General features: G+C 36.5%; 1 protein-coding gene across 1 annotated transcript in view; it reads right to left on the bottom strand.

The window, feature by feature from the left end:
- The window catches only part of Med13 (mediator complex subunit 13), a 93,468-nt gene that overhangs the window by 26,688 nt on the left and 39,750 nt on the right, over positions 1-27,030 (bottom strand). Inside the window, exons 10-16 of the mRNA XM_038325940.1 lie at positions 16,991-17,204; positions 15,439-15,517; positions 12,839-12,960; positions 11,154-11,244; positions 10,813-11,027; positions 10,368-10,564; positions 8,213-9,129 (exon numbers count right to left, since the gene is read on the bottom strand). Of these exons, the coding sequence (XP_038181868.1) occupies positions 8,213-9,129; positions 10,368-10,564; positions 10,813-11,027; positions 11,154-11,244; positions 12,839-12,960; positions 15,439-15,517; positions 16,991-17,204 (1,835 nt within the window). The remainder of the gene's footprint in view (positions 1-8,212; positions 9,130-10,367; positions 10,565-10,812; positions 11,028-11,153; positions 11,245-12,838; positions 12,961-15,438; positions 15,518-16,990; positions 17,205-27,030) is intronic.

The following is a 27,030-nucleotide window of genomic DNA, read 5'->3' as shown; positions in this document are numbered from 1 at the left end:
CACATGGCAGTAATTTCAGCCTTGAAGAAGCTAATGAAAAAGAACCGATGCAAGTACCAGATCAGCCTGGTTCAAAACACAAAACAAAAAAATTATATATCCTGTTATATACATAGTAGAATACTAATTAGTCACTATTAAGTGATAAAAAACTACCTGACAAAGAATACTGGCTAATATAATAAAATAGTAATAACAGAGAGGGGACACTAGGAAAGTGCTCAGTGGTTAAGAGTAATTACTGATGTGGGAGTCCCCTCTGTGTGCTGTGATTACCATTAATGAATAAAGAAAACTGCCTTGGCCTGTTGGTAGGGCAGAACTTAGGAGTACACAGGGAGGACTAGACTGAATGCTGTGAGAAAGAAGGGCCAAGTCAGGGAAACACCATGAACCCACTGCAGGAGTAAGACATACCAAAACTTTGCCAGTAAGCCACTGTCACGTGGTGATACACAGATTAATGGAGACGGGTTAAATTAAGATGTAAGAGTTAGCCAATAAGAAGCTAGAGCTAATGGGCCAGGCAGTGATTTATTTAACACAGTTTCTGCATGATTATTTCAGGTATAAGCTAGCTGGGTGGCCAGGACAAACAAGTGGGCCCTCCTCCTACAGATGACTGCTCTTACAGAGGATCCAAGTTCAAGCCCCTATATCAGGCAGCTTACAACCAGCTGTAACTCCAGCTTCACAAGATCTGGTCTCTGTAGGAATCCGCACCCCTATGCACATACATACAGATACATAACTAAAAATGTAAATAAATCTTAAATAACTAAAACAAAAGCTAGAATATGACATACTATTAAATATTAGTAAAAAAAGACAAATATAAAACTATAGAGTATATTTTATGCAATGAAAATAGTATAAATATTCACATGTGATTAGAAAAAGCTAACAGCTAAAGCTGTTAATTGTAATTACATGAGAGCTTCTAAAAATCACAAGGTGACAGAGGCAGATAGATCTATGAGTTCAAGGTCAGCCTGATCTACAGAGCAATTTCCAAGACAGAGTTACAAAAGAAATGGCCTCAAAAATAAACAAACACTTCTCAGCAGCCCTCATTGTCCTCTCCTGTCCAAAGAGCAGGAAGGGTTCCTGCTCTTTGGACAGGAGAGGGAGGAGGGGGTGGAGGGGGGAGTGGGGTAAATGGGAGGCGGGAAGGAGGTGGAAATTTTAATTTAAATAAATAAATAAATACATAAATACATAAATAAACAAACAAATAAGCAAGCAAACAAACAAACCCAAAAACATTGGTAAGGAGGCTTAGCAAGTAAAAGAAGCTGAATTTGATCCTCAGAACCCACATGAAGGAGAATGGGCTCCACGGTGCACTCTAGCATATGCACCAGCATTCAAGGTACAGACAGATCAGAGCTGTTAAAATACAAACTCAGCATTCAGTTCTGAGATCAAGACACAGTAATTTATATTTTTTATTCTAATTAATAAGGACCCTCACAGATACTCTCAACTTATTATTCTTAACTAATGAACATTAGCTATAATTAGCCCTGATATTCTAATTCTTATTAAAATCACTAAACATCTACTTCAAAAAGGACGATACAAATTTAGGAATTAAAACTATAAAGTTCTTAGGGAAAAAAAAAAAACACCTTGGGCCAGAAAAACCTTTTTAGATATAACACCAAGTCACAGGAACAAGGGGCAAATTAATTAATAATTTTATCAAAAACATTCTTCAAAGGGTATTATCAAGAAATTGAAGATGAGTTAGAGGTAAGGGTGTTTGTCTCCACACCTAATGACCTGAGTTTAATCCCCAGAAAACTACTACTACTACTACTACTACTACTACTACTACTACTACTACTACTCACACACACACACACACACACACACACACACACACACACGCACACACGCATTTTTAAAAAGAGAAAGTATTTTCAAGCCATATACCAATAAAAGATTTTCATCCACAGTCCAAGAGTTCACTCAAATCAGTAATAAAAATGCAAAAATAGGTAAAAAATTTTAAAAAGCAAGATCAAATTTTAAAAGCTGGTGAAGCTGAAGGATTACAAATCTGAGGGCAGCCAGGGCTGCAGGATCAGATATGTCACCTGCACACTCATCCCTTCTCACCCCTCAATAAAGCAAAAGATCTTAAGAAGCATTTCTCTAAATATACACAAATGTATGTTAAGTCTAAGAAAAGACACTGAGCATCATTCATCACTAGGGAAATTCCAAGGCAAACCACAAGACACCACTTCATAACCACTAGATGTCTTCAATAAAACAGAAGTAGACTGCAAGTATTGGCGTGGTTTTGGAGAAAGTAGAACCATCTAATGCGAAAATTTAAAATAATGCAGATGCTTTGAAAAATATCAGTTAGATGACCCAGGAAATCAATTTAAGTATAATGCAAACACAAGCATACATCATATAAAACTGTATACAAATGTCTACAGAAGCATTATCTGTAACAGCCAAAAGAGCATACTACTAGAAAATGTCCAATTTGTAGGCTTTTTAAAAAGGTGTATTTATATTACAATAGAATATTGTGTCATTAAAGTACTAATATGTGCTTTTAAGAACTCTGAAAACAATCTGAGTATAAGGTGGGAAAAAGTCAGGGGCTGGAGAGGTAGCTCAGTGGTTAAGAGCACTGGCCGCTTTTCCAGAGGAACCAGGTTCTATTATTCCCTGTTCCCAAATGGCAGCTCAAAACTGTCTGTAGGGTACTCAACACCCTCACACACATATATGCAGCAAAATACCAATGAACATGAAATAAAAACCAAGTCACAGATGACCATACACTGCACTGTTCTATTTACATACAATAACCCTAAATGCACAAATATACAGACAGAACCCTAACTAGACTAATCAAGCATCATTATTGCTTACAGTTTCAAGAAAGGGACAGACAGAAATAGGGAATAATTACTAAAATGTTTCAAAATTGTTTGTACTGATAGTTACAACTGTAAATACTAAATAATTATATGTCTTATATAGGTATGGTTATAAAAGTACTAAGTGATAGGAAGTGCTATAATAGTAAGCATGAGAAAACTAAAAGCAACTTTTTGTTGTTATTGTTGTTGAAGCCTTGGCTGTACTGAAACTTACACTGCAGACCTGGTTGGCCTTGAACTCAGAGATCCACTTGCCTCTTCCCCCAGTGCTGGGATTAAAAGTGTGCACCACCACAGCCATGCTCTAACAGCACCTTTTACTTATTGTCTCAATTCTTTTTTTTTATTTATTTTTTGGTTTTTTAAGACTGAGTTTCTCTGTAGCTTTTGGAGCCTGTCCTGGAACTAGCTCTTGTAGACCAGGCTTGCCTTGAACTCAGAGATCCAGCTGCCTCTGCCTCCCGAGTGCTGGGATTAAAGGTGTGCACCACAACTGCCTGGTTTATTGTCTCATTTCTTAAAAGCTCTCAAAATTATTATATTTTGAACAAAACAAAAGTTGCCATTGAAATAGAAACTGTATTTTGTAGATTCCCCCCTCTTTGTAGTAATAAGGATTAAACCCAGAACAACATATGTCAGTCAAACTGTTCTGCCACAGAGCTATATTCTCAACCTCTTTTAGACTTTTAAATTAATTTGAACAAATATCCATTATTCGGATCATGAATGCCAAGCACTATTCTCAGTATTGGAAATATGACTATCCTTACATAGAAATTGCACGGCATGTACTTATGGGATAAGAGATCAATTAATAAATTGTATTGCATGAGAAATAAACACACTATGGAAAATGCAGAACACGATGAAGGATTTCCAATTTTGTATAAATAACATCTAACAATACTTAAAAGAAACAAGAAAGATCCCATGTAAGAATGTGGGAGAAAGGTATCCAAGGCAGAAGGCACAATCATTGGCCCTAACCTATAGGGCCTAATTCTGCTGTATAACATCTCAAGGATGTTATACTTTAATCAGAGTATAAATAAGCACCAGGTAAAATCCAGTATTTATTTGGCAAACAGGTTGTTCCCAATAAACTACTAATAAAGAGCACCACTGAAGCGACTGCTGGCATTGGAGTTAATCCGTAGATCCTATGTGCTAGGTACTCACTGACTCAGTTTTTGTTCTATTTGGCACTTCCCTACAGTATAATGAATTAGATGAATCATGATATTGTCATGTATAAGAATGAGAACATGTGTGCGGTCTTCCTGCTTTATTTCACAAATTACTTTTAATACCACGATGAAAATAATTATGAGTTATGATCATACTGTCCAAGAACTATTTTTGTTTTGTTTTATTTAGACAGAATCTCACTATGTAGTAATGGCTGTCCGAAACTCAGTCATCCGCCTGCTTTTGCCTCTTGAGTACTAGGATTAAACATGTATGCCATGATGCCCAGCCTGCTCAACAACTATTATACCTCCTCAAACGGTTCTATTAAATGCCTCCTCCTCCTCTTCTATTCTCTGATCATTTTCATACATGTGTAAATCTCAAGAGTTAATCAGCACCCAGAGGTTTATGTGCACACCAACGCCACACTTCCTTCTGCTTGCTTCAGAACTGAACTGAAAGGGAAGTGAGTTGTTTAACTTAGGCAGTGAGTTGTTTCAGTGAGGAAAGATACTTTCACCTAAGCCTGCAGACCTGGGCAGAAGAAAAATAACCAACTTCTGCAAAGGTCCTCTGATTTCCACACGCACACACAAACAATATGCAATAAAAAAAATGCCTGTGACTTCCGAATTATTCTGACATAACCCCAAACTACTATTGTTATAATTCACTTATCTGTTACATATAACTGTCTTCAATTTCAGGGCTTGTTAATACTGTATCTGTACCACTGTAATTTTTTATCCTTCTATCAATAGAAATTTGTATTATCTGATTATAATTTTAGTTATCTTAGTAGCTGAAAAACAATTAAAATGTAGACTATCTTCATCAATGTTGCAAATACCAAGCCCACTGTTCTATGTATGTCTGAAAGCAGCTGAATTAAGTTATGTAAGAACCACATAAAATCTAGTATGTTTACATGAATGAGCTCAATAAATCTTTACAAAGCTTTCCAAGTCAAATATTAGTTTTATTTCATTAGTACAAATGAAGTGAGTCGAGGATATAGTTCAGTTATAAAGCACCTGCTTAATATACAGAAGTTCCTGGGTTCAAACCACTCCCCCAAACATACATTTTCTCTCTCTCTCTCTCTCTCTCTCTCTCTCTCTCTCTCTCTCTCTCTCTCTCTCTCTCTCTCTCTCTCTCTGTTAATATAGATAAAAAATTACTTTTTCAAAGACATCATTAGTAATGAATGAGACAACGGATTCCTGTCTCTAGAATTTGACTTAGAAGATCATGTGCAGTGTGAAAATGCACATCTCTAATGAAGTGATGTCTGAAGCTGCTAGTGTGGGAAATTAGGCAGCAGTATCAAATGACTCTGTCACTGTCTCCAATTGCTCTCATCTATAACTACAAAAGCAATCTCTACAAACTTTCCCTCTACTGTCCAAAGAAATAACTTCTCTTCTTGTTGCAATGAACATGTTCCTATATAAAGGTCTACATATACCTCTTCTTGAAATGGAGTGATTCTATTACCCCTCACTTCTCACTTATTCAGTGACTTTGATCCTACCATGATACCTTTTGTTCTGTGGCCTTTCTTCCCATGGAGGAAGGTTGGACTGGAAAGAGGAAGTGAGGCTCCAGATAGGTAGGGAGAATAAGTTTTAGAGGTCCATTTAAGTGACAGGATGAACACAGCTAGTAATGTTGTATTCTGTATTTTAAAACTGCTAAAAGATTTTAAATGATAAGCTAATTAGCTTGGTTTATTATTTCTATAGTGTATCCATACAGCAAAATACCACGGTGTACTCAACTCATGAAATACATATGAATACACTGCACAAATATATCTAATTATTGTCACAATCATTGCCAATTTAAAATTTTCATCTAGATAGATGAACTCTCCATGTACATGTGTGTATATATATTAATACTGTAATTATTAACCTGAACATAAAATTTCTATTTATACCAAATATCTCCCTAAATTTTAACTTTGTTTCTCATTCCCTCATACCCACTCTAATCAGGATGACAGAACTGAATATCAAGTTCTTTAGCTACCTCCAGGAGGCCACATCCAGTGGTCTTGTTATGCTGTACCTTTACAAAGACATTGTTTGTACATACAATCACACTCTTTCAAATATTCCCATACATGAGTACCCTATTTCCTGGTTCCTTCTCAGATTCCTTTCTATCCTCTCTTCCTCAAAGCTTCCCGTCAAGCTTCAGGCTTTTAAAGGGGCCCCGAATATCTCAGGGCAGCCTTGAACTTACCATGTAGACAAAGATGACCTTGAATTTCTGATTCAGTCCTCCACTTTCCCAGTGCTGGTATTACAGATGTGCCCCACACCTGGCAACCCATTGTGTTTAATACTGACAACCCACATATAAAACATGTTTCACCTCCAGACTCGTCAGTCTTTGGAATTTAAAACTCCTATCTTCAAATATGTACTTGACCTCCTCCTATTTTTCTCCTCTGTACTCAGCACCAACATTCACACAAATCATGCTTAATGCTTCATCTCTTCTTACATGGATCAGCACAATTCTGTAGGTCCATAGCTCAGTCTAAACTGGAAGCCACTAATTCTACTGCTTTTGGTTCTTCCCACACTGTCATCTTCACTGATTTCTATCTAGTTTTTCTGCTTCTACTCTTACCTTCCATCACTTCCAATCCCAGGATAACTTTTATGCAATAGCCAGTGACTTTTTTTATCCAAAAAAAGACAGTGTGGTGTTACTTCTCTATTAAAAAGCTCCCACAGCATTTTAAATAAATTCTAAATAAATAAATTCTAAAAAAGGGCCTGCTGCCAAGTCTAACAACCTGAGTTTAATCCCCCGATCGACTTGTTGTAAGAAGAGAACCAACTCCTTCTTGCTGTCCTCTGACCTCCAAGCGTACTCCATGCCACACACATGCATCCAAATACATGCACACTCACACACAAATTAAGTAAATAAATTTGTATTATTTTCATGTTTCAGATCTCTTAGACTCCATCATGTATCAGTCTGAGAATCACTCAACATTATTAACACTGCCTGTTTCTCTATCAAGAGAACTAAGTCCTCAAGGACTTTGAACTGCATTGTCTAACATTGTTCCTCCAGTTAACTATACTGTCTACTTTTCCCTCTTCAAGTAGTACTTTCCATAAAGGTTCTTCCCCCTCACTAACATCTCTGACCATATTTCTGAAATAGCATAAAAGGTTTCTCCCACACAAACATTCTGCCCTGTTTTATCTTCTATGTACTTATAACTGGTATGTAATGCAAGCATGTTGTTGTTGTTTAGTGCTTGTCTCCTCCACAAAATCATAGGCTTAAAAAGAAAGGGGATTCTAACATAATCAGTTCACGTCTTGTGAATGAGAAGCCCAATCCAAATGTTGGTGGGGCCCACAAGGTAGATGGCCTCTGAGGCATGACACTGAAGGCTATCCTCTGGCCTCCGTGCACATAAACCCAAATACATCCAATAATGCACCACAAACACACGAGCAAAACCAAACCAACAAAGAAAATTCCAAACCAGAGACTGCTGTGACTGTTCAACAGTTACCATAAAACAGTACTGAGCACAAAGAAAATGCTTGGTAAATATAATAAATAAAGAGTCAAGGCATAGCTCAGTAATGGAGTGAATGCACCTCAAATGGCAAAATTAGACAGCTGAAAGAAAATCATTAGTTTTTCTGTTGACAAACAAGCAGCATGCCTTTTAAATTTCTGAGTATGCAATAACAGGTGTACAATAACTTGTTTTTATTGCTGAAAGTCAACTAAATAGTTAAGAAATCTCTCTTCTTGTTACTGTCTTTTATGTTAGTTTACTTTTCTGAGACCAGGCCTCTTATGTAGTCTTGTCTATCCTGAAACCCCATATGTAGACGATGCTAGTCTCCAACTCAAGAGATCCACCAGCCTCTGCTGGGATTAAAGGTATGCACCACCACACTCAGCATGTTACTGTCTTTAAAGAGGGTTAAATCCAAATTTCGTCATCCTATTAGGTCTAACTGCTTTTGATATTTTACCCAAAATAAAAAAGAAGCAAAGTCAAATACCTAAATAACAAAACAAAGCAAAAAAACTGATTTCATTCCCAAACTTACCATTTTGTTTTGCCCACGGATGCAAGCATGAGCTTTTGACAAGTGCTTCATCAACCTTTCCTCCTGACATATTATCCATGAACTGACGTCCATGTTCTAATGCAAGATAGCAGTCATTGCAACAGTCCCGCTCTTCAACACGTACCCAATTGCTAATTATACCCATTTTGGGAAAAGGATCTTGGTCTGCTGCTCCAAAGGGTGAAAATAAATTAGTGCATTGGTCTTGTAGCAGTAATATCAACTCATCAGGCACCTTTTCAGACTCCTTCAGGCCTCCATTAACATTTTCAGCAGAGGTAGCCCTGAGAGCTTCAAAACGTTTTTCTGCTTCTTTGCCACAGTCTGTGTTGCGTCCTATGATATCAAGCTCATCTTCAAGAAATAATCCTGAATTATTTCCAAATTTTCGGTTCATGACAGCACTGAAGCCGCAGGTACACCGATACTGTGCTTCCTGCGTTGGATCTGGAATGTAAACTCCAACATCGGCACCCTTGATATTCATGTTGCAAACACAAATACAGCAACTGTCAAAATTACAGTCTTTAAACAAATTCATAACCGATTCTGAAAGGATGAGGTTTACATAAAGACTGTGTGCTTCAGGGATTGAAGGGACAGTTGCAGGTTCAACAGAATTGAGAGGTCTGCATGTAGATGGGGTGGAAGCTGGTGAATACAAATCTGAATTCTCATACTTGACTGACCCTTGAGCACTAGCAGGTCCACCAGCTCCACGAGGAGTCCTTGGAGTCCTTGGAGTCCTTGGAGTTGGAAATCTAGGGGTGGATGGAGAAGGAAGAATTCCCGCACCGCCATTACTAGGAGGTGCACTGCTCGGAGGCATCCCAAAAGAAGCATGGGTTTGAGGTGTGTACGCAGGGCCATAGTCTTGATCCATATTACTTCCATCACTGCTGACACCAGGGCATAAAGAGGAACACATACATAAAGGAACACATTAGCAATGTGAAATACAAATAAAAATTCTCCAAACACTTTTCAGCAACACTGAAAATTTCCATATGGCAATCAGTACAAGATAACAGGTATAATGAAGACTTATTTCAGGTTTATTGTGTCCACTATGGAGATTCTTGTAAGCTAACTAAATTTCCGGTTCAGAATTTCTGTCCCTAGCACCCACATCACGCAGCTCACAGCTGCCTATAATTCCAGCATACATATTGTGTACATAAAGTCATGTAAGAACACATGTATAAAATTTTAAGTCTTAAAGGCCGGGCAGTGGTGGCGCACACCTTTAATCCCAGCACTTGGGAGGCAGAGGCAGGCAGATCTCTGTGAGTTCGAGACCAGCCTGGTCTACAAGAGCTAGTTCCAGGACAGGCTCCAAAGCTACAGAGAAACCCTGTCTCAAAAAAAAAAAAAAAAAAAAAAAAAAAAAAAAATTAAGTCTTAAAAAAATTACAAATGAAGTTTGTATACAGTTATCCACATCTAGACAACCATATTTACTAATTTCTGATGCTACAAATATTTGTATTTCATTGACTCTAGTTGCTAATGATTGCAAAAAAATAAATTCTGACCTTTGAGTTGTATAAAAGTGGTAATTTTAAGATGTAACTAATAATGAAATGCAAAACTTTATCTGTTAAAATGTGAAATAAATGTAAAATGGTAGTATACAAATGGAACAACTCAGTCCTGCAGACTAAAAGAAAAGGTACTTCTAAGTCAAAAAAACTGGTCAAATTGTTTATTCATCTCTATTTATTTGCTTATTTGTTTGTTTATTGGCTTTCAGAAATCCGTGTTCTTTTTCCAGCATACCAGGTACTTCAACAAAAAATGAATAAAACCTGGATTAGTAAAATAGCTCAGTGGGTAACAGTGAGTACTGTACAAGCTGACAAAGAAAGGCAGATTCCAGAAGGTTGCTGGGCAGTCAGCCTACACAGAACAGCTCAAGTCTCTAGTGAGAAACCTAGTCTCAAATGAGTAAAGGAGAACTAGATGAAGAAACACAATGTTTATTTCCCTCTGGCCTTTCCATGTGGGTCATAGGCATGCACACCTTCCAGTGCCATCCCTCTTAACAGACAGATAGACACACACACACACACACACACACACACACACACACACACCTATACAAGCATTCAGTATTATAATAACAACATCATACCCCTCTTTGACGAATGACATTGAAGAGCCTGAAGGAAGCAAGTCCAATTTCCCAACAGTCCAGCTCTGCCGGTAAATACACTCTTCTGGTAATTTGATAGGAGGCAGACAATGGCTTGGTAGAGTTTTTAAAGGTGCAAACATGGAACATCCTACTAGAACTTGACAATTTTCGGGCTTATAGACATAAGAAAAATCCTACAATATAAAGAATGTGGACTTTCAGTGCCTTATTTTCAAAGGACTATCTTCTATACTCTGTTCTTTAAATGGACAAAAGCATAAATATTTTGTTTTATTCTTTAATGTATTTTACATAGTACTCCCATAATTCAGTCCTCACATTAGTCATAAAACTAGTAACGACTGTGAAAAGCTTCTTGAACACAGCAATTAATCCTATAAGACAACAAGGAAGTACATTACTCTTTTTGGAAAATACTTACTTTAATTTCAGAAGGTTTGGGGCTACAGAATCCCTCCTCAACCTCAATTCTGAACTGTGTTCCTATACTGGAACTATTTCCTTCTAGAACAGTTCCTCCAGGGGCTGTATCCATACTACCATATTCTTTATTATTCATATTCATTGGAGAAAATCCCATAATGTGTTGTTCCAATGATGGTGGTGTAGGATACATCTTGTGAAGATCTGCAGTGCCTACATTTAATAAAACACACATTTTAACACAGATTAAAAAAAGCTGAATCTGTGTTGAAAGCAAAGGGAATTTTCTAGGGGAGTAAGTCTTCAAATTGAACTACAGCTCAGCTCTGTGAAGCTTACTTATGCAAGATAATGGATCCAGACTTCCTGTCTTGGATTCTTTGGAGCTGGCTTTATCATCCAAACCACTTGCTGATTTTTTAGATCCAGGCTATCAAAAAAAAAAAAAAAAAAAAAAAAAGTATTAATCTGAAAGCCAATGTAATCACACAGTACTATCATTCATATGTAACTTAAAAGATAAATACTAGTCATCAAAAGTGGTCTTCTGAATTTATGACAAAGCCAAATACCATATACTACATAGTTTACAGACAGATCCATCACTGAAGATTAGCTAAGTCTCTCGATTAACAGAAAAAAAGGTATACTCAAAAAACACATAAAAAAGTAAATCCAACCAATAACTTAAGACTGAATGAAAGATAAGAAATTTAAAATTAACTATATTATATAATTCCTATATAAATAGTAACTCCTCTTAATTCTTCTTTATATTTTCACCTTGTTTTAATAAAGTTATTCCTGTAAGAAATATTTTTACATGTAAAACTGAGGACCCTCAGGAAGACTTCCTAACAAAGCTATAAAATTCCTAACAAACCAAGGTTTAGGTCTTCCAACATCACCGATGTTTTTTGGATTTTTGTTTTGTTTTTAAAGATAGGTGGGGCTTATGTAACCTAAACTGGCTTCTCATCCTTATGTAAACAAAGCTAAATTCAAAATCCTGATTTTCTTGCCTCCACATCCCAAGGATTAAAGGCATGTGCTCCACATCCAGACCTTACCAATGTTTTTAGAATTAACATTTGTTCCATGTTTTACGTTAAACACTTTGTGAGTAAAGCCCATATATATGACAACTTTTTTTTAACCTCAGAGAAGCCACAGCTGATGTCTGAATATTGGCAGAGAGAACCTCTGTCCACATAGACCAAAATATTCAAAGCTCTTTTCCCAGTGAACAGTGCCCTAGTACACACTACACTGGAGGATACAGAGTAAAGGTATTGCCACATCTGCCATTACCCATATCTGCAGTACATTTTATATAACCTGGCAGGATCGACAGCAAAGATAAATGTGCTAGTCAGCTCCTAAGGTACTTTTAAGTAGACTAAAGGAGTTCCTTTTATGGTAAAATAACACTCACTTCATTAACTGCTAAACGACTGACATTCCAGGAAATCCCATTTTAAAGTTTTTGTTTTTATCTTTAACTTTCTCTGAAAACAGGTGTGAAACATTAAACAGTACCGTCTGTTTTCTCCTTAACTGTTTTTAAGTGTATGTCTTGTACTAAGAGAGGTAATTTCAGAAGAACTGGTATTCCTTACTAAATCAGTAAGGTATAAAATTCTAATTTTAATTATTTAAACATTCTCTGATTCAATTCCAGAGTCACTTCTCAAACTACAGGATCAAAGAACAGAAAAATCATTCTGAGGACTGAAAGGGAAAACAAAAAAACAAAAAACATCTCATATGGCAGAGCTCAATGAAACTCCATTATCTATCTTTCAAACATACAAAAGTAAAAAATCCACATCAATGTCCAGAGAAAACCATGTTCAAATGACTCTACCATGAGAATAAAATAAACCAACTGTGTTTTGTTATAAAATATTTCCTACTGTTCAGAGGTAAAGCATAGCACTCAAGTGACAAATCACTTCCAGAACTTGAGCCCATATAAAGTCAATGAAAGCTAATTTAACACTAATCATTAATAGTCTACTCACTGTTAATTCATCTTCATCAGAATTGAAGAGGTTATCAAGGTCAGTATAAGAGACAGCTAGATCTGAGTCATAAATCAAACTGGTTGATGGAGGACGGGCATGATTAGTAGGACGTGGAGCATCTACATATGACAATCAGAAAAAATATAAACTGAAAACTCAACTACTAGCCAAGCACACTCTACTTATCTAAGCTACATAGAAAACTTAATATGTTATCAAGACAACTATGTAACAAACTGTTCAGTCTCTTATTTTAAAATCTGAGCAATTTTTCTTAGAAATAAAGTTTTAAATAAACAACAGTATTTTCCCCCAGGAAGCTCCAAAAGTTGCATAATCTATGTCATTGTTAAGCTCTGTACATAAATCATAAAAATATATTTGCTATTTTTATAGTATTATGTGTGATGTGATTGACTATACACGAATCCACAGGTACCTGTGCACACACACATGTAGAGGCCAGAGGTTGGACACTCAGTATCTGCCTTAGTTGCCTCCTAACTTATATTTTTAAGTAAGGTCTCTCCCCTGAACCAAGAGCTCACTGATTCAGTGAGTTTAGCTATCTAACTTTCTCTGGGAATTCACTATCTCCTCTCATGCTAGGAATATAGTCAGACCCTGTCACACCTGCCCAACATTTATGTGGCTACTGAGGATCCCAACTCTGGTTTTTATGCTTGCATATCAAGCAATTTACATCTACCCAACACTTATCTTTTCACTTTGAAATAGATATTGATTTGAAGTAAGTTTGTATATAAGCATGTGAATAAAGATGATACAATTATCGAATATCTAATTATGTATGATAAATTATAGATATCTGATGTAAGACATAATATTTACACCTAACAATGTAGGATTATTATTTGTCTAGAGGCTTGATACCATATTTTTTCATTTATTATTATTTCTTGTGTATATAATAATTAGAGGCTGGGAAGAATAGAAGAGAGAAAATAGAAGGATAACAAAATAGAACTGGACAGAAGAATAGGTTCTAGTGCTTTTGGCAGAGCAATGATGACACTTTACCATCAACTAGGCTAACCTATAATCATACATTTTATGAGAACCTAGGTAAGAAAAGCTTTGAGGCTTCTAACACACTAAATAAAGAAATGGAAACACAAAGTATCCTGATTTGAATGGTGCATATGGTATACATGTAGGGAAACATACTGTACCACACACACACAAAATAATCACGTTTTGTTTTTTAAGAGCATGGACATCTTGACCAGAAATACATGGATTTACTTCTAGACTCTCTACTCTGTTCTACTCGTCTAATATGTCTTTTTTTTCTTAATGCCAATAAAATACTACTATTATCTGTATACTATATTTTGAAGTCAGGCAATATAACAAACAATTTTTTTTGAGACGGGGTTTCTCTGTGTGGCTCTAGCTGTCCCAGGACTCACTATGCAGATCAGGTTGGCCTCAAACACAAGAGATCCATGTGTCTCTGTCTCTGGAATGCTGGCATTAAAGGCATGGGCCACCACTGCCCAACTAATAAATGACTTTTTTATTGAGGAGAGGGAAATAAGAAACCTGTTATGTACACTACTTACAAACTCATGAACCTCCTGTGTCAACCTCCTGAGTGTTGGGACTACAGTCATATATTACAAAACCTGATTTAGCACCTTGGTCTTTTTGCTCACTATTACACAGGCTACTCAAGTTCTTCTGAGCCTCAATATGAATTCCAAGACTATCTCTATGCAACAGGCTACAGGTTAGAATTTGATAAGGACTCTTTCACCAAAAAAAAAAAAAAAAAAAAGTTACTACCAACACTTAGAGCTGTCAGCCACTAAGTTGCCTTATCAGACAACCTGCTCCTCCTTTACATGGACTTAATCCTTATTCTCATATTTGTTATTCTCAAAATACTTTTCTTAAAATTGCCTTCAAAAAAGAAATACCAAAAGATAAATTGTGGCTACTCAAAAGTTTAATGTATATTATTCAGATTAAGGTTAATAGTATATTTAAAACTTTGTAATTACTAAAAAAAAAAACCAATTTCATTACCAAAAGAAAAAAGTAATTGCAGAAGTGATACTTATTAAACATATATGTAGATGTAATTTTGTGTATTTGTGTATAGATATATGTGTGAATGATGTACAGTTTGTTGCTTTCTGACATTTTAGAGTGCTATGTCAAACTGTTTAATACATGCAGGTCACATACTTTCAAAGAACTCTTGACTACTGTATCTCTATTATCTACAGCATAAAAATATATGGAACTGCCAGGAGGTGGTAATACATGTCTTTAATCCTAGCCTTTAAGAGTCAAAAGCAAGCATATATTGAGCCTGAGTTCTAGGCCAGTCTGGTCTACAGAGTGATTTCCAGGACAGCCAGGGCTGTTACACAGAGAAACACAGAGAAACAAAACAAAAGACTATAAATCTAACCATCCCAAATAATCCAACAGAGCCAAAGCAGTCTAGGTAGTAGGTGTCTTTACCCACTGAGCATCTCGCCAGGCCCAGGTGATATTTTCATTACCTATATTTCAAATCAGCACTGGAGTGAATGCAAAAGTCATGATTAGAAAAAAAGTTTTACCTTGCTTAGAGGGACTAAATAATGACATAGCATCTTCTTCATGTGATAACACTGTAACAGTAGATGTCCCATCTTCCACCTGAAAATAATACATATTAATATATTAGGCTATACTATATATTTTACCAACAAAAAAAATCTAACAATTTTTAAAGTAGCTATGTGTCAAGCATTCTCTTAAACATACTATATACTTTACCACTAATTCTTTTGTTGCTTTGGAGTCAGGGAGTTACTTCTGAAACAATGTCTTTCATTGATGTATATCAGGTTGGCCTCATATTTGCCATCTTCCTGCCTCAGTTTCCCATGTACTAGACTAGAAAGCATACATCACTGCACTTGGCTTGTCACTCTTTTTACTGTTTAGTTTGGTTTGGGTTTCTCATTTGTTTTGAGACAGGATCTCACTATGCAGCCCTGGCTGGCCAGGAACTTGCCATGTAGACCAGGATGGTCTCAGACTTGGAGAGATCCTTCTGCCTCAGTCTCTTGACAATATATTAAGACTAAAAGTGTATGCCAAGAAACTCAACTATGAATAATACTACAGTAAACAATCAGTGTGTTCATCTTACAGATATATTTAATTCACAGGGATGCTACAGAATCTGTCCCAAGAATCATGCCTGAGAGAGGCAGCAGGAACTTAGACACACTATACATTTTCCAAGTCATATTTACAAAAGGACAAAACTTAGTATCTGGCACATAGTACAGCTAAGTAAAACTCTGTGAGATTAACTGTTTTATAGTAAACATTATTGCGTCATTTAAAAATTTTAATTCTCAATGTTTATATTTAATATTAACTACAAAATCCTATCTGATGGTTATTTTTTACCTAACAGATCATTTAGTATGTAATCTAAAACTTTAATCATATGCATATTTTAGTTACATTTTATTTGTATGTGTGTGCAACATGTGTGTATGCCACACCATAAGTGTGAGGCTCAAAGAACAACATGAAGATGTCTATTTCCCTCATGTAGGACCCAGGGACTAAATTCAGATTCTCAGGCTAGATAATAGGCATCTTGACCTACTGAGCCATCTCTCCAGCCACAGTTAAGAATTTTCATCACCTATACTTTATAAAGTTTTTGCTTTTAAGGAGAAGGTAATTTTCCTAAATCACATACTCAAAAATACCCTGCATTTATTTAACCTAGTATCAAAATAGTGTCCCTAAATATTCTAATTCTAATTTTGATCAAAGTTTAATATACTCTGTAGCCAATTTGAAAATGTAACAACAAATCTTTTCATCATCAGAAACTAACCAAAATTGTATCATATCCCTGATTTACCTATGGTAGTTGGTGCACACATATCTACATAAAGATGATTCATCTTTCTATTCTAAAAGAAAAGTGAGTGAGGACAGGGATACAGCTCAGTGATAAGAGTGCTTGCCTAGCATGCATGAAGCCCTAGGTTCAGTAACCAGCACCACCAAAAACAAAGAAAGGAATAAATGAATGTAGCACCAAGTGTCCATAAGTGCCCGGCAGTATGCACATGGTAGGATAGGATCTCTCCTACTTACCTTGTGTTTCTTCCCAGTTTCTCTCTCACTATTTTGTCTATCTTTTTTATCAGTAAAAATGAATTCTTCATCTCCTTCAACAAATGCATATGGATCAATTTTAGGTTCTTGTTCTACATCAGATGCTATTGCTGAAAGATACTGATTTTTAATTTGATATTGCTGTACTATTTCATCAGAAACTTTTAAAGGTTTCTTACACTGCACCATTAACCTGCACAAAATTAGAAAAATTAGAAAATTAGAAAATCAATATTTGCTATCCAAAACAGCATTTGAAAATTCTAAAACAACTATTATGAAGCTTTTAGAATTATTTGCATTTACTCTACAATTTCTAATTTTATAAATGTAATTATAATTTCAATTTTAACAACAGAGCAATGGAACTAAACTCCAAGTGATTTGTCCAAAGCCCGATACTGTGAAGGAATCGTAATATAAAAAGGCCAAGATACTTTCATATAATTTGTACAAGTAATTATCCTTTTTTTATTGCCATGAATAAATATATCTTAAACTTGAAGATTTAAAGGCCTTGTTCATTAATAATGAAGTCAACAAGAAAATAAAAGCACTAGGCCAAATAATCTGTATATGATTAGTCTCCTGGTTCAACGCTGTGACTACAAAGAATGCATGCTTCCACTACCACTCTAGGAAAACAATAAAAGCACACAAAATAAGAAAAGACAGCAGAGAAACTCAAAAGACAAAGAAGCAGAAACTAACAAATCAAAGTAATCTAAGCCTTAGATTTTACGGTTAAAAGAGTGCAGCTACAAGATGCAGGGCACAGTACAAACTCTTTAAAGTATATATTCCAGACCAGTGTATGTGAATACAAAATCACTAATATGAAAATAAGGCACTTTAACACTTCCAATTTCCTGTTCTCTCAGGTTTACAAACCTCAAGTCCTCAAGCTGTCAGAAAAATGGCATCCATTTCTGCAAAACTACTTCACTCTGAGTACACCAAATTCTAAGCTTCATCTGCTTCTACTCCACGTCTCCTCTCATCCACCCTTCCTCCCTGTTTCCAGGGTCATCCTTAATGCCCCTTACATGGGACAGACACAGTCCTGACTGCTCCCTTGTCTGCAACATTTGTCAGTTTGTTTCCTTGACTTCCTTCAATTCTGTGCTGAAATGTCACCTTCTCTGAACCTCATAATGACCACCGTATTTAAAATTGTATTATGCTACTAATGCTTCTAGCCCTGCTCTGTACCCTGTCCCTCCGGTGGCACTTATCTCCCACCATATTATATAATTCATAACACCTTCCTAATTATCATTCTCATTGAAATAAAAGCCCCACCACATCAGTGATCTTTTTTTGCTCACTAAATCATCTCTAATAATGAGTGTCAAGAAACAAGACAGGTAGTTAAACAGACAAAACTAGCTGGCATTAATAATCCTAAAATAGAATATCCTGCACTGTGAAATAAGCCATTCTTTATACATCAGAAAGCACTGACCCAGGCATGATTACGCAGGAAATCCTAGCACTCAGGTGCAGCTAAGCTACAAAATGAGATCCCATCTCAATATGCACCTCAACACACACAAAAGGAGAAACAAGTGCGGATGCCACTGGTTCCCTGTTCTGAACGAGCAGTAAGTTATTACCCAGACTATAAGCTCTATGAATAACATCAAACCTCAATATATTAATGCCCAACACTAGCTCTACTTGGTTCCTTACAGAGTGAAACAGAGGCCATCAGACTAAAATCCAACATTTCCCAAATGTTTTAGCAGATGCTCAAGTATATACTAAAGCATATACTAAACATACACTAGACTAATCCCCAAAGCTAACATTCCAAGCTTCCTAGAAACAAACTAGTCACAAGTGTCAGTGGATGTATTAATTACTCATTAGAATAGTTCTTTCAATAAACAGATGAATTTTTTTCTAAAAAAATAACTCCACCTTATCACATCAAATCTTGAATAACTTGGGCTGAAAACAATACACTAATATGAATATTTGTAATACAGTAATTTTCTGTATTATGCTTTTTTAACTAAAAATAACCTTCTATGAAAGGATATGGGGGCAGTCTCTAAGTGATTAGAATTATGTGGCAACAAATAGTTTGCCAAGGTCACTTACTGGCAAAAATAGAGATGAAAAACACTAAATCATTCATCTTCCAACACCTACTTAAATGGTAAAGTATTAAACTCCCCAACATCTAGACAAAGTGACACTACAATCTCTGAAGGTGAACAAATCATCTCTTTCATATTAAGCCATCTTCTGGCAGAAGCATAAAACTAGTGTGCAGTTAAACATTATTAAAAGGATGAACCTACTGCACAGAGTTCTACTAAAAAATAAAAAAAGAGTAAACCAAGTGTACTGTCAAAAGATAACTTTTGTTCTTTTATTGAAGTGATCTTGGGGACACTGGCATATGCAAAGATGTTAAATGTAGTCATTAATATCAAGTCATAATAAGGTTAATATAAAATGACACTGTACATTAGTCTACATTAAAATCTTAATAAAAGTATAACTTGTAAAGGACCAGATTCAAACAAATTATCATGTCTCTATCCAAATACATAGTATACAGAAGCTTTTATGAAAATAAATAACACCTCTCCTTTCCTAACTTTCACATATAGCTAAACACAAGCTGGAAGATCAGGTATCTACAGTAATAACAGGCACCATTGAAAAGCCCAAACTACAAAATAGATTGCCTTTGTATTTTTCATTAACTGCAACTCCTTCCTTTCACTAAGAAAACAGCACACTCTTTTGATATGTACTCACATAAAACCTAGCATATACTTTTATGCTTTATTCAAAAGAACTCATCCAGACAAGGTTTGACAATATGCATTGACAATTATAGGAGAAAAGCTATAGAAGGAAATGTTAAAAACAGAAAAACTGAATTATCTCAAAATCCTCCCACTTTCTTTAACTGATACTATCCCTAGTATCATCTCCATATTCAGAAGCAATCCTCGAACTGTCAAAAGTATGACTTTATTGCATTAAAAAACAAGCAAACAGAATTCTTAAAGAATTTGAGTACAGTCAAATCAAAACAAGTTTATTTTATCAGAGGCTTCTTTCTATGAAACAAAAACATTCAAAACTACCTTTCAGAGATCAAATAATGAATTTTGTAACTATATACATACAGTAAATATCTGGTGGTTCTAATATAACATAGGAGTTCTAATGATGAAAATAACTAAGACATTCTAATGTATCCTAACTATAGAACAAAATGTGAAGAGCTAGGTTCAAGTGGTTTTCTTTCCTCAGTGTTCAGAAACAGCATCTAAATAAAAAGCAGGTTGTTTAAAGCATCCACAAATTCCATTAAAACATGCTAACCCTTGAAAGAATTTTAAAACAACCATGTTTCTTAGCAGGAATTTTCCTATTTTTAAAACTTTTTTGTTAGAGGCGGAGGGGCTGGGGGGAGTGGTCATGCACGCCTTTAATCCCTGCACTGGGAGATAGAGACAGGCAGATCTCAGGGTTTGTAGACAAGTCAGGTCTACAGAGTGAGTTAGTTCCAGGACAGCCAGAACAACGCAGAGGAACCCTGTCTTGAAACAACAAACACAAAAAATAAATCTTTTTTGTTAGTCTGTTTTAAGACAGAGTCTTTCTATGTAGCTCTGGCTGTCCTGGAACTTCCATGTAGACAGGGTTGACCTCAAATTTAAGAGATCCACCTGCCTCTACAACTAGAGTGCTAGGATTAAGGTGTGCACCATAATTTTACTTTTTCAATCCTGAGGCAGATGTGGTAGAGTACATGTGAACTACTAGCACTTAGGAGACAAAAGGCAAGCAGGGTCAAAAACAACAAACTCTCCTAGTCTCAAAAAAACTAAACTACCCACACAATTTAAAAGATTGTTGGCCTCTATCCTAAAACAGATTCCACCATAACTAACAAAATAAAAATAACGAAGACGACAGATTATTTGCCACAGAAATATGTACTTTGCATATGGGATATGCTATACTGCATCCCCAACTGTCCCTTCTTCCTAGCAAATTCTAACAACTAGAGAAGGAATCATATTTTATACAGCTCATGAAAAAGTTTTCATAAACTATTACACATAAAAGTCTAGGAATAGTTTTACTGAGCAATAATGAACTATATTCCTCTGTACTAGTTAGGCAGTACTATTAAAACTGTAGAATATCCAGGCTTGAGCAACGTGTTAAGTAAGAGCACTGGCTCTCTCCTCCCAGAGGACACAGATTTAATCCCCACAAGACATCTCTCAATCATCTGCAACTCCAGTACCAGAAACAAATGATACCCAATTAAAACAAAACAACACCATAGTATATAAAGAGAAATGCTTCTCTCACTTATTCATTTTTCTTTATTTGGGGGGGGGGGGGGGGGGGGGATGGCATCTCATGGAACCAAGATTAGGCTCTAATTGCCTATGTACTTGAGGTTGACCAACAACCACCTCCTTCCTAAGTGTTAAGATTATACATATAAACCAGGCTGTGGTGGCACTCGCCTTTAATCTCAGCATTCAGGAGGCAGAGACAGGTGGATCTCTGTGAGCTCAAGGCCAGCCTGGTCTACAGAATGAGTTCCAGGACAGGCTCCAGAGCTACAGAAAAACCCTGTTGCAAAAAAGAAAAATTATGCACCACTACAATTGACTTTTTCAGTACAGTACTGGGGATTGAGCCCAGCTTCATGCATGCTAAGCAAGTACCAACTGAGCTAATCTACAGACGTCATTTATCCACTCATGCGGCACAGTACCATACTTGAAGCACCAACAGTGTAAAACATTTCTTTATACCGAATGGAAAACAAAAGTTCTAAGCTTCTCCTCTAACTGATAATTATCCACGAAGGCAAAGACCTATAAAAGGCAACACACACACACAAAAAAAATTCTTCAGATGCATTCCTGCCCTGTGCCACCTATACCTCACTGATTTACTAAGAACTTAAGACACATGTACAAATTGCTGGCATTTCAAACTGAAATCATATTTCTGTAGTGTCCATGTCTTATATGCATAACTAAGTTATCAGGGTTAGAAGGGAAAATGAACAGTATGGCAATCCCTCTCCTTCAGGGAAACAGGTACTGTTCATATCATCTAATTAGTGACCAAACCACAATGCATAAGATCCTGTATGTATGCATCAACCATATACCTCAGATCTAAAGTTTATATTTAGAGATTCTCTATGACCGTATACAGACTCCCTTTCCTTTACAAGGACATGCTGTTATTTTTTAGCCATACCCTAACAGTTTACCAAGACCTTACTTCTTAAGTTTATCAGTTGTTATTTCAAGGCACTTCTATTTTGAAAAATCACTTTATAACATCCATATTTCTTCCTATTCTTGCTGTTTCTAATTTCCTAACAAATACAAATAATTTGCAGTCTGAGCTGTTTAAAACATGTCCAAACTGCATACCTTTATGCCCAGCACTTGGGAGACAGAGGGATCACTAAGTTCAAGGCCAGCCTGATCTACAGAGCAAGTTCCAGTACAGCCAGGGATACACAGACAAACCCTGTCTCAAAAACAGAAAAGGAGAAAGAATGTAATCGTTTAAAATGATCTACTTTCCAAATAAAACAACCAAAAAAGGAAGGGGGGGGGGGCAGCTTGTTGGCTGGCAAGTTCATGTGAGGATGCCAAGTATCTGCTTTATCACTCTCTCTACCTTGTTCCCTTGAAAAAGAATCTCCCACTCAACCTGGAGCTAGGCTGCTAGCCAGCAAGCCCCAGCAATCTTCCTATCTCTGCCTCTAAAAGCTATGGGGTTATATGTGTGCACATAGCCACAAACCCTGGCTTTCTAATATCAGTGCTGGGAACTTAAAATTAAGACCTGCTTGTGACGTAAGTGTTCTTATTCACTGAGCCAACTCCCTATATATACCCTATAAAAAATTTCTAAATAGGCATGTTGGCACACACCTTTAATCCTAGCACTTGGGAGGCAGAGGCAGAAGGATCTCTCTGAGCCCAAGGTTAAGTCTGGTCTACAGAACGAATTCCAGGACAGCTAAAACTATAAAGAGAAACCCTGTCTCAAGAAACCAAATAAATACATAAGTTTAGGGGGGGAAAAGGGATTTCTGATGTTCCTACAAAAAGACATTGTTAAAGGGCAAGGCATGTAACCTAAGCTGTTAGTCCCAGCACTCTCAGAGGCAGGCAGATGCCTGTGAGTTCAGAACAAACCTGGTCTACATAGTGAGCTCCAGGCCAGCCAGTCAGAGCAACATAGTAGAGAATCTGTCTCAACATCATTCAGAGAGAGAGAGAGAGAGAGAGAGAGAGAGAGAGAGAGAGAGAGAGAGAGAGAGAGAGAGAGAGAGAGAGAGAAAAGATTGTTGAGATGCCATCAAAAAACATAGTGAATCATAAACCATCTGTCTCTAACTAGTCTTAGCACTTTCTACAATGAGATAATGCTCTTCTTAAAAGTATAAATACCAGGTACCGAATTACCAAGTCTTTAGGACTATGTTTCAGAGCAATACCAGCTATCAAGTCAGATATCCACAATTCTAAAGGAACTAATGATGAATCATTTGGCCCATTTAAGTTAGTGACAGAGAGGTCAAACGTTTGTTCAAAGCTATATTATCAATATAGCTTATGCCAATTATAACTGGATATACATTCATTAAATTGTATAGACTTTAAGCTTGTTTAATGTTGATATATGATGTTTGTTTATATGCAAGATTTTTATAATAAAAGATTTTTTAAGGCACATTAAAACAACATGACAGGTTGTGCTATATTATTTTTTTTGTTGTGTGATACTACCATGTACACTTAAAAAGTCCCTTAGCAGTATCTCTGGTCTCAGCTACCAGATGTCAAAAACACTCCTTTAGCTATAACAACTAAAAGTGAACACTGGCAAATGTCACCTGAGGATGGAACTAGAATGACTGCCATTCCAATAATTCCAGGTAAAAGGAAAGAACTACAGGGCGACAAACATTAATCTCTTGCTCTTACTTCCAACCTATCAGACGCAGAACTATTATATATCCCATAAATGATTCTGATTTAACATAGAAACAGAGCCTTAGTTAACCTTAGGTGATATCTACCAATATGCTACAAAAACAAGGCTCAGAACTAAAGAGGAATTCTTATAGAATACAAACTTTAGTATCTGGTGTAACAACAAAAAGGATGACATACAATTCCACAAAATAAAAATTTAAATTTGTTTAAATAAAACCAAGAGTAAACATTTATTCAAGTTTCCCCCCCTTATCTATGGATGAGGGGAAAGGGAGACCAGGAATAGGTAGAAGTAGAAACAAGTCATGTCCTTAACTTATATAATCATGACCAAGCACCATTCTACTCTGCATGCTGTTTTTCTACATTATGCTTCTTCTCATTTGTATTCAATGAGAAAAATGTCAAGTAATTGTAACAGATTTTGAGGTTAAATGTTATAAGCTTAAGCAGTCAAGACATATATTTAAAGCTATGGCTAGAATTCTTAGATCTTATGAATATAATGTATCCATAAAAACACATTCCTAAATTTTCTAATATAAAAAATACTCATAGCCACATTTCTACAATATGTAAGAAAATCCAACCCGGAAAGAACAAGGTACTCTAGACACACTGTCATTTGATTCATCCAAACATGTACATTCTACAATGTGCACAGGATTACTCCAGGTGTGCATCTACCTGTACACCTTGTGCTTGTGTTAAGAGAGGCACAGCAGCAAAAAGTCCTTGCCCTTGTAGAGCTTACATTCTAGCAAAAAAAAAGACTCCATTAATACATAATTTCAAATATGGAAATGTACAAGTAACAAATTAAAAAAATATAGGAGAGGCAGTTATTTGGAAGAGTAAAAACAAGCCATAATTTGGATAAAATAATCAGAAAAATTCCCTTCAACTTTCAAGAAACACCATATGATGATGAGTAAATGGCCCTCTGCTCCCTCTGACATAGTATGAATGACCACACAAAGCATAAGTTTGACTTTTTTTTTTTTTTTTTTTTAAGGAAGATGTGGCTAAATCAGAAAGCAAATAGATGGCAGGGTAAACTTTCCTTAGCAATCAAGGAAATGCAAACTTGAGACTCTTATCTCACTCTAATCAAAATTGCTACCTTAAAAAAAATAACAAATGCAACAAATGCAGGCAATGATAGGAGGAAATGAAGGCTTATTAAATTCCGGTACAACCATGTATATCTATATACATATACAGTATATATACATATATACTGTACATCAGCATAGAGGCTCCTATGATAAAAATCAGTATAGAAGTTCCTCAAAAAGACAAACAAAAACTAAAGTGACCACATGATCCAAAGATACTTAAGTATACTGGATCATTGCTACACAACAGCTTACATGTCCATCAATGGATAAAGTATGGTACATAGCTGGGCATGGTGGTACCCATCTTTAATCTCAGCACTTGGGAGGCAGAGGCTCACAGAGGCACATAGATCTCTCTGAGTTCAGGACCAGTGAGGAGAGCCAGGGTAACACAGAAAAACCCTATCTTGAAAGCAAAAACAGGATATTATCCAAAGAAACAGAGCCAGTCACAGAGAAGAGTGGGCACAGAAAAGGACAGTGGAGAGAGGAACAAACAACAAAATATAATGACGTATTTGATGAAGATGGCATAATGAAACCCATTCCTTCGTATTTAACTTTTTAAAAAGACTATACTTTCAGGCATCATGCCCATAGCTGATTGTTAAAGAAGTTTCTCCAACTGTGTACGGCACCCAAAATCACGAGAAAGAAACAGAGCATTCTCTCTCAAACATGAAGATGGCTCTAGGTGTTGCTACACTCCCCCACTTCCCCAACCCTGCTACTGTTACAGAGGAACTGTGTTCAATTGCCAGTACCCACATGGAGGTTCATAACCTTAGGACCCAATGGCTAGTAAAGGGCACTAGGAATGCATGTGCTGGAGGTTAAAATGTCCCATGCACATAAAGCAAAACAAACTTTATAAAAAAAAAAAAAAAAACAAAAACAAAAACCAAAGACTGGGGCTAGTGCTCAGTGACAGACAGCTTGCCTAGCATTCACACAGCACTGGATTTGATGTCAAGCACTGCAGGCAAACAAAAACAAAAAAACAAAATTCTAACACATCATATAAACCGGGAGATGGTAGCGCACACCTTTAATCCCAACATTTAGGAGGGAGAGGCAGGCGGATCTCTGTGAGTTTGAGGCCAGCCTGGACTACAAGAGCTAGTTCTAGGACAGGCTCCAAAGCTATAGAGAAACTGACATGAAAAAAAAAATTTTTAAAAAAGGGGGGAGAGGGGGAGGGAGGGAGGGAGGGAGGGAGAGAGAGGGAGAGAGAGAGAGAGAGAGAGAGAGAGAGAGAGAGAGAGAGAGAGAGAGAGAGAGAGAGAGAGAGAGAGAATATAATAGTTAGGGAGATAGCCAATGAAGAGCACTAACTGCTTTTCCAAAGAACCGGGGTTCAAGTCCTAGCACCCACATCACATGGCAGTTCACAACTGTCGATAACTTCAGTCCCAGGGAATGCAACACCCTATTCTGTGTTCTAAGATCATCAGGCACACACATGGTGCACAGACATACATGTGGACAAAACAACAATACGCATAAAAATAAATTTAACAAAGGAATATAAAGGTGTTTTGGTGGTTGATTCATAGCATTAAAAAATTACACATTAAAAGCCGGGCGGTGGTGGCGCACGCCTTTAATCCCAGCACTCAGAGGGCAGAGGCAGGTGGATCTCTGAGTTCAAGGCCAGCCTGGTCTACAAGAGCTAGTTCCAGGACAGGCTCCAAAAAAGCTGCAGAGAAACCCTGTCTCGAAGAACCAAAAAAAAAAAATAAAAAATAAAAAAAAAAAAATACACATTAAAATTGTTGGAAAGGCTAGGAACATATTCCAAGCAATATACAAAGTAAAGAAAGCCCCAAAAGAAAGCCAGCTATGTTCTGCCCAAAATATGCCATATATAAAG

This window comes from Arvicola amphibius, chromosome 4, assembly GCF_903992535.2.
Source record: "Arvicola amphibius chromosome 4, mArvAmp1.2, whole genome shotgun sequence".
In the NCBI taxonomy this organism is placed as follows: domain Eukaryota; kingdom Metazoa; phylum Chordata; class Mammalia; order Rodentia; family Cricetidae; genus Arvicola; species Arvicola amphibius.
The sequence above is the reverse complement of the archived record's forward strand: the minus strand, read 5'-3'. Positions and strand labels throughout refer to the sequence as shown.